Raw genomic sequence first — 9561 nt, forward strand, 5'->3', positions numbered from 1 at the left:
TGCCAGTACAATGACTTTAATGTACCAAACTGTCAGTTTAAAGAAAGACATTGGTCAACTGTAAAAACAAACAATGTCATGTTTAGTTTATAAAAAGTCATAAATATTCATCTATTTGACCCTTAAGATGGGTTCATGTATGTGTATACAAGAAATGTTTAGTTAACTTTATACAAACAGAGGTTGCTTTCAGGCTGTTCTTCTGTGATGTAGATATGGGAAATATTATTATTATCACTTAAAGTAAATATTAGTGTGGGCATCACTTCTTTGGACTTCAAGGATCCATTGAATAAACTAACCAAGTAATTGATAAAAAAAAAATCTAATAAAAAAAATGAAAAACACAACAGAAAATAATCATTTGGTTTTAAAATTAAAAAGTGGTTTCGTTTTCTTTATTTTTTTTTTCCTTGAATGTGCATCTGAAGAGCGAGTCTTTAGCTCCTGCCTGACTGTCTTTAATTGTGGCGCACAGTGTCTCCACACACAGTTTGCCTTTGTACTCTTCATGAACACCCTCTTTGGACTCCCACCAGCTCCTCATTTTCCTCATCACAGGAAAAAATCTCTTTCAGATGTCGCCGTTCCAGCTGGCAGCGGGAGCGCGAGCGAGCGAGCGGACTGCATGGTCCAGGCTGGAGTTTGTAAAAATGTGAATATGTCTATACGTCTCGGTGTCCAATTCATTACAGCATTCAGCCTCGCTCGCTGCCTGCTCTTGCGACCGTCCTGCTCGCCATCCAGGGGCCTGATCCAGTTAAACATCAAACAGATGTTCCAAACAGCTATCCTCTGTGCGGCTCTGCACTTTCAATCAATACATACATGTACCTGTGCAGACCTTATACTTAAAAGATTAAATGTACAAATTCAGTTTCAAAGTGTGATATGTTTGACCAAATGTTCAAAAAAATAAGACTCAATACGCAAAGAACAAAGAATTGAAACATTACTGAGCAGTAGACTCTCTTACTGTGTACTGCATTGAAAACACAAAGGGTTTATTTTATAAACAGAAATATGATAGATCAAATTACATGTTATGGCATGCACATACGGAGAGTACTTAACAAGAGACATGTGTTGATGTGTTTATATTGCACACATTAGGCCACTTAGAGGCCCAATGCACCAAAGCGCCTCTAAACATGGAGACTCCCACAGTTAATACACACCGCAACAAGCTCAGTGTGCTCGCTTAGTCTGGGACACTGAGAGATGCTACTGAGCTCAAGGACTGACGTGTGCCAAAAGACAACGATGCAACGCTTCTCTCCTGTTACCACATTCGACTGCAAGTGACTCCGTCAAACAACAGCATTTGAGCAAAAAACAGCTGACTTTCAAATAAACAGCTTTTGAATCACACTGTGTGTGTGTGTGTGTGTGTGTGAGGCGTGTAGCCTCAATCTGTTACTGGTTTGTAAGACTGGACTTGGCCTCCAAAAGTTGCCCCAAAAAGGTACTGTACATGGCAGAGCCGTGCCCTCCTCGTTTCAGCCCTTTAGTGCGCTTTCTTCTCTCTGGAGCGTACTTGATCTGCGCGTTTCATGTGTTTGCCTGATTTTTATAACCTGGACGGGCCCATGGGAAAAGGAGGTTGCCAGGCGTGCTGATTGTTTGAGAGGGTGCTGATTGACTGCGGGGATGCCAAGCAAGTGGAGCCACTATGCTTTTTGTTTTTCGTCTTCTGGGGCCTTGCACACCTTAAATGGGAGATGTTACAGACGCGCGCACACACACACACTCACAAACACAAACACACGCACCCACAAACACACACACACACTCTCCCTCCCAGGTACTAAAACTTTTGGAGTTGAATTTTACTCCTACAATATTCTGGTCTTGAGATGTACGAAAACCCTGTGACTCCACCACCACAGGCGACGTCAAAGAGAGTGGAAATGCAATTCTGACATCAAAAAGCCTTTGACAGTGAGACTTTCAGCCATTTTCAAAGTTGTCACTTTCAACCATTTTTAGAGTTGTCACTTTTAGCTATTTTTAAAAAAGGTCCAACCAGGTCAAGCCAAGCTAAAACAAATACTCCTCACCACTACAGCTATAAGAGGACAAGGACCGCAGGACACTGGAAACCGCATGCTAAACTACAGCAATAGCCAGCACAACTGACTAATGCTTACTCTCTAACACAGAGAAGTCAATGCTAGAGCAATAACTGAGTCAGTTACATCCCCCCATCCCAGACACGTCTGAGCAGTGCCCATTCCCCCGTCCCTCCCTCCCTCCCTCCCTCCCTCCCTCTCTCCCCCAGTGGAGATCAGCAGATGCCTGTGTGGGGGATGGTGGGTGTGCGTGCGTGTATGTGGTGTATGCGGTGTGTGTGTGTGTGTCTGTGTGTGCGTGTGTGGTGGGGGGTACACAAGATAAGAGGGAGAGTACACAGTCCCGTCCCGTGCCCCCCCCCCCAGAGCTCGGCCAGCTGAGCCGCAGTTTTCATGCTGTCTTAAGCAGGCCACGGTGCTGCGCCACTGGCGGAATGCGAAGCGTGTGGCAGGCCCACTCTCACCACACTGCACCCTTTGTGCTCCTCCGGGCGCCTCCCCAAGCAGGTGGGACAGCTGAGGAGGAGGAGGAGGAGGAGGAGGAGGAGGAGGAGGTGGTGGAGGATACGGCGCACGGGCTTCCCGTGTCCTTTCAGGGCAATTAGGAGACATCGGGGGGCAAGGTCTCGCTCTCTGTCACGTTCGGCCACTCGCTCGCTCGCTCAAGGTAACAAAAACAAAGACAGGCACGAGGTTTTTCGCGTCCTTCCACAGCAGACTGGACGGTGCTGTGCCGTCCCCGCGTTCTGTATGTGGGACAGGATTTAAATAAACATTCCCATATAATCGGCCGTGGAGCATTCAAAAGAAGTGACAACACTGTCCCCCTGCGTGTGGGCGTTTTTGCGAGGGTCCGGTTACATCATGGCCTGCTTCCCATACATTAACGTTTACAAAAGAATACAGTTGAGCCATAACACTCTTCAACTTGGACTGTGTTTCCACATTCATTTCTTCTTCATTTCACAATAAGTTCAATCCTCTTAACTGACAAGTTAATGTGTTAAGCTTTGTCCTTTTTTTCATGTATTTCCCATTTGTCCTTTGCTCAAATGTTTTAAATGGTTAGCTTTTCTGTCACTGTTTATTTATATAAACGCTTATTTACAACAAAGCATTCTTATGACAGTAAAAAGATTCCCACCGTTTAAGCATGTCATCTGGCAGCTAGTTATTCTGTGTGATTCATGCTGGCCGCGACACAAACACATACCAGCCCAACCCACAAATTCTGATGAGTGGAGCTCTATTTGGGCCTGTAACCATGACACGGCAACATCCAGGACAATTATGGGTAGGAACATCACAAATAATACTGGACAAATCTGATAATTGTTCTGTAACATGCCCCAAAGTATGAAAGGTTTGAAAAGTACTGGAAATGATCACACCATACTGCTACGCTGCACAAAAAAATACCACAGACAAGGCTCAAATAAATTTCACAAGGCACCACAAAATATGTGTTCCAACAGCAGAAGGTGATATTTTAGCAGTTAATCACACGTAAGTGTCGTTAAACTGTTAAATATTTACTTAACAATAATTTCAAGGTATTTTAATCCCAGGACATAATGCAATTTCTAACAAAACAAAATCAAGGCCAAGTTTTGGGGCCATATCAAGGAAATTTCAAGTTCAAAAAGTTCCCAAAAGATATCCATTTATCACCATTTCCAATTATTCATTCATCAAAATCTTTCGGTTTGCTCTGCAACGTATACCCATCGTTTACTAAAAGTGACTGTGATCCTCGACTAGGAGCTCGAGAATGCGAAAAAGGCCGAGTAGACGCATACCAGATCTGCCCTCCCCATGCCATGGCAACACTGAGACAGCTGTCTTGCTGATGACAAAGCGCATGAACGCTCAACTGTTGCTGCTTGGACATTTAAACTTTAAAGCCCCACACAGCACAGGCAGCTGTGTCTTAATTCCGTATGCACGAGTGTGTGTGTGTTTGTGTCCATGTGGATCACTGCTGGGTCTCTGCTGTCCAGACAAGGTCTTTGGCTCTGAGGGGAATACGCTCTGGAAGTCTCGCTCGTGCTTTCCCAAACACTGTCAGGTCTTTTCTTGCTGCAGAATCAAGTCCAAAATGGGGGCATATATTGCCAAGATGCTCTTGCCCATGATCAGCAGTCTGGTCTTTTTGCCTCTGACCAGCATAGCTACCAAGAGGGGATTTCACATGGAGGCTATGGTCTACTTCTTCACCATGTTCTTCATGGCGGTAAGGGGAAAAAGACTCCGACAGTTTGTATTGAAATGAACTGTCTGAAGTTTGACGTTTCTTGATTGTAGCTGTCATTGGTAGTCAACTGTACTGAAGAGCGATGCTCTTGCCTTGGATTCTTTCTCCAGTGGTCTTGTCACGGTACAAAAAAGTTGATTTGTATGGACTTATCTTCCATCTGTTGATGTGATGTAGTGAGTGGTACGTAGTGGAAAGACATTATGCAGAGATATTACTGGCTACTGATCGAATTCAGCTTTCACTAGATGCACAGCTAATGACAGATGACAGCTAATGACCCGCGGGCATAAATCCAAGGCCCTTTTCTGTGACCTGCATTGCATGATCTTGTGTCACATAATGATAGAACGTTGACTAAAAGACAGAATGTCTTAGCTGAGGTTGACCTCCGTCTCTCCCGCAGATCTACCATGCCTGTGAGGGGCCGGGCCTGTCCATCCTATGCTTCATGAAGTACGAAATCCTGGAGTACTTCACCGTTTACGGCACAGCCATCTCCATGTGGGTCACTCTGCTAGGTAAGGGTGCTTGTATTCATGTAATGACCTACACAGATCACTGACCTTAGCACAGACTGAAAAATGTTTTGCTCAGAGTGGATACCAAATGGAGTAAATACAAGGCAAAAGGGAAAAACGTTACAACATGTTGCAGATTAATATTTAATACTAAAGATGATCTAACCTCCAATTTAGTTATTTTGTTGATGATAAAGGTGATGGTCTAAGCCCCAATATAGCTACAATAAAGTCAGGACAGTTTATTTAGTGTCAATTTCATGTGACCAAATATGTCAATAAAGTAAACTTTGCACTTTTTGTGAAAGTGTTGCAGCCCCCTAGTATGGCTGGTATGCCTGGTATGCCGACACACACCCCATGCCTATCATTCATTGCATGCTGTCTGTGTATAGCATCATGCTTAGATAGTCTTGTACTTTTAAACTCTTACTTAACTCTTTAAAATACGTTTAAAATATGTTTTGGGGCTTGTACACTCTAAAATGTAAGTACTTTCTGTCCTCTGTAGCACTGGGTGACTTTGATGAGCCGAAGCGCTCCACACTGAACATGTTTGGGGTCCTGACGACCGCAGTGAGGATATATCAGGACCGCTGGGGCTATGGCATCTACTCGGGCCCTATAGGGACAGCTGTGCTCATGATCACAGTCAAGTGGGTGAGTGCAGAGTCAAGGGACCAAACCACACACACACACACACACACACACACATACACACAGAGATATGCACAAACACACACACACACACACACACATGCAGAGAGACATGCACACATACACACACACATGAGTGCTGCAATTAGCACAAACTAATGTGCCTGCAATTAGAGAAAAACGACAACTCTTTGTGGTTTGGCTAAATCTGTTTGACAGTTTCACACTCCAGTCTGATAATGTGGAAACTGGCAGGATTTTATTCACGCCAACTCCAAGAAAACATGAATGATGAGTGAATGAAATATCAGTGCAAGTTTGAGTTTAAGTTAAATGTCTTGCAATGTGTCACCTTGCAGTTGCAGAAGATGAAGGAAAAGAGAGGCCTGTATCCAGAGAAGAGTGTCTACACGCAGCAAGTGGGCCCAGGATGCTGTTTTGGAGCCCTTGCTCTGATGCTGCGCTTCTACTTTGAGGTACATACCGGTAGTGATGTTTCTAGCAACGTTTACGCGCCTCTGACTACCTGACAAGGCCAAAGTGAGAGAGCTCATTTTTATGGCTAAAATGTCTTCGATTTGTTCATGTGCGTGTGTGTGTGTGTGTGTGTGTGTGTGTGTGTGTTCCTGCAGGAATGGGACTACGCCTACGTCCATAGTTTCTACCACCTGTCGCTTGCCGTGTCGTTTGTGCTCCTGCTGCCGAAGAAGAACCGCTACGCAGGAACGGGACGCAACGTGGCCAAACTCAACTGCTACACCCTCTGCTGCTGTGTATGACGCCCCTCATTATCTTTGCAAAGCTGTAGAGGTGATCCTTGCTTTGAGAGCTCACAAGTCGTATCGTAAGGGACATGGCTCACAAGAGCCTGTTCAGAGGACACTTCTGTTGCGCTAGCTAGCGCAGTGAGCCGTAACGGCAACTGTTGGACTGGCTTTCTTTAAAGTGAGCTCAGTTCTCTGATGGAAAACAAGTAAACTGGTGACTGGTGACTGATGACAAACGTAAATGGAAAAGAAAAGCAAGAAGCGCACTCAGTCACTCAGTCATGGTGCTGAAGGGATCAGGCAGCCTAGCGAGCTAACTCACTTGAACAACACCAAATCCCATGTCTACACCAATCCTCTGACTCTGCTCTGTTTTGATCGCAGGTACCCTATCCCGGGAGGGCCAAAAGCAATAAAAAGGATAAAGTCCAAAAGACCATTTGGAAGGTGCCCACACAAAAGTCTTGGATAAAGACAGGCAGTTCTGGGCTCCCGCTTCACGCAGCTCCGCCAACCATCTTATAACATGGACGCTTGGGAGAGCGAGAGCCACCCTCCGGATCACAAGATTTTACCTCAGGACTGCTAGGGCTCTGTGTGTTCAAGGTTAAATGCAGAAAAAAAGCAAAGATACTGAGAAAGTGGATGAAAGTAGCCCTGATGTACGATATAGCAGAGGGTCTCCATAGTCTAGTGCAGCGGATGTTGACCTGATCACCACAGGGGCACATGCAGGCCAGCATCTACTGCTAGTACAGTATGCTCCACAGAATGGTTTATTGAGGGGAGGATTCACGACTCGGGACCTGTTTAAGACGAGAGGGACACGTTAAGTAGGTTTAAATACTGAGTTTGAAATTTGACCATCTACTTTGCACCACGACAGAATGACAGAGACCAATCTCTTTTTTTTTTTAACTGTGTTTAGAGCACAAAAACGAAACTCACGTGGAAAATGTGCTGCTCTTAAAACCATCAGTATCTTCATCTCTCCCAGAGGAGTACATTGTTTTTAAAAAGTGTCTCTGTGGAAAGATTTTCTGTCTCTGTTTCCAGACATGGTGCTGTTAAATATTTTCAGGCTGCACCTTTATACATTTGGGGACTGTGAAGGCATATTTCTTTTATGTACAGTCATTGGGATCAACATGGCGAGAGACTCAGCCATTTTTGTATTTAGGCCAAGAGATGTAATCGGCAGTAATTACTATATGCCACACACAAATAACCTGTTTGATGCATTTAATGCAGTGATATTCATTGGTATTGCCAAGCCAGTTATGTAAATATATTTATGGCATTGTATCTAGTTTTCTACATAAACTGTAATAGTTATGTGTTTATTTAAAAAATAAAAAAAAATGAAATAAAAGAAATGTAATGTGCTGTGTACTGTGCATGCATACTTCATGGTCTACAGAGAACAGACAGGACACGAGGCTGGGGTGCACTTTGCCATGTCATGTCAGAAAGCAGCCGACATTTTCGTCAAACGTCAAAAAATATGATATTTGCCGTGGAATGTCTCCTCCACCTGCTCCCGACACTATCCAAGAATTACAGACATGTGTTGCATGTTTTAGACAAAACAGTCTCTTGACAAAGGTGAATGAAAATGGTCCACAATGGACTTTTTGACTGGGGGCCAGTGCCTTGGAGAAATATGTTTTTGTCTGAGGGCTACTCTGGCGGCCACAGAATCTCCTGGCCACCTTCCCAATCCCTGTCAAGAGAGAAACCCGAAACTTTTATTACGCCGGCGTAAAGCACTTCTGGACTCTCCGCCACCACCGACTGTTATTGAAGATTTCTCTTTTTTTTCCGCGCTTTTGCGGTCCACACGTGCATGTAGTCTGGAGGAAACTCCCCTAAGTGCTAACACCACAGACTGGTGATGGAGCGCGAGTCTAATGAATCTTGCTACAGCACACTGTGAGACTCTGCCAGCCACTAACATTTTTATGTAATAACCAGTGATTTAATGCATTGAAGAGACTATACAAAGTCAGATCAGTCATCTGCTCCTGTTATATGAGGCTACACTTTCTTTAATTTATGACTTACCTAGCAGCTCTGTCTAGCCAATGCCTACATTTTTCTGCCAAGTGTACTCATCCTATATACTTCAAATACCTATTCTTTCCTTATGGTCTTATGTCTAGGGGAAAAAAATGCTTGGCTACTCTAATGGAAAGCCATAATGAAAGGCAAGTAACAGGCAGGTAATCAGGGAATCGTTTTAATCAGGTAGGCCTAAACCATCTGTGGGAACCCTATAAAAATCACATCTATTGTCAGGGAATCCTTTCCACAAGGACAAGATTCAAGTTAGACCTGAAATTTAAACTCCGGACTTGTGTGTGCAAAATATTGTGAGCGTCATGCTTTAGAAGCAGCAAAACCTGTCCACATCCCACTTTACAGTGACAGCTGAGATTAGCATGAGATCCAAACAAGTTGCTAAATGCAGAGTTATGCAGAGAAAGGACTGCAGTTCACTGGGGTGAGAGACCGTGGACTGGGCTACCCTGCGCAGGGAAGAGAGAGTGCCGAGTCCATCAGCTGTTGGCTGTCAGCTGCCAGTGCAATTGCTGTGGACTGCAGTGCTGACGGCAGCTGTGGCCTTGCTGAAAGAGAGAAAACGGCACAGTTCACAACAGCCTCTGCTCCAGTTATAACCCCTAGTCGTTCAGCGTATGCTTCGGAGACTCTTTCATCGAGAGAATTATGATGTCTCGTCTCTTTTTTTTCCTATTTCATTTCATCTACCAGTCTGTGGGTAGAGTTTCCTGTCGCCGTGATGCTATCTTTGAGGTGTTTCAAAGTTGTGTCCTTATCAGAAGTCGACAGATAGCCAACCTGATGCCTACACGACAACCTCTAGCTAGACAGAAATTACGCCCAATATTTTCCCAAATGCAACGCTTTTCCCCTCAGGGAGCGTGAATGTTATTACCACCCAAAGGGCTCGTGTGGTGTTGCCTGGGAAACACTCAAAGCAGTGCCTCTCAGTCACTTATTCAGGGCGACTGCAGCCATAAAGTGGCACAAAATCTTTACCATCTAGAGCTATCACGTGTCACGCATACAGGCAAGAGGGCGCTGGGATCAAATAAACAACACCACTCAGCACCAACCCAGTCACAAACAATTCTGAGTTAAAGTCTGCAACAATAAGTGTTCATCATGGCACATTAAAGGTGCACTCAGCGATTGTACGTGATTTCATTTTTGTCACATTCAGCGATCGACTCGTTCCGTGAGTACACTCTAAAAATACCTGGTCTCTG

At 44.5% G+C, this 9561-nt stretch overlaps 1 protein-coding gene across 1 annotated transcript; it reads left to right on the forward strand.

Annotated features, from left to right (window-relative positions):
- Positions 1-4170: 4170 nt before the first annotated feature.
- mymk (myomaker, myoblast fusion factor) lies at positions 4171-6283 on the forward strand. Its single transcript, XM_062544135.1, has 5 exons — positions 4171-4305; positions 4733-4847; positions 5359-5507; positions 5864-5980; positions 6137-6283. The coding sequence occupies exons 1-5, from the start codon at positions 4171-4173 to the stop codon at positions 6281-6283; spliced, it is 663 nt and encodes a 220-aa protein (XP_062400119.1).
- The last annotated feature ends 3278 nt before the right edge of the window (positions 6284-9561 follow it).

Source organism: Sardina pilchardus, chromosome 8 (assembly GCF_963854185.1).
Source record: "Sardina pilchardus chromosome 8, fSarPil1.1, whole genome shotgun sequence".
Classification (NCBI taxonomy): domain Eukaryota; kingdom Metazoa; phylum Chordata; class Actinopteri; order Clupeiformes; family Clupeidae; genus Sardina; species Sardina pilchardus.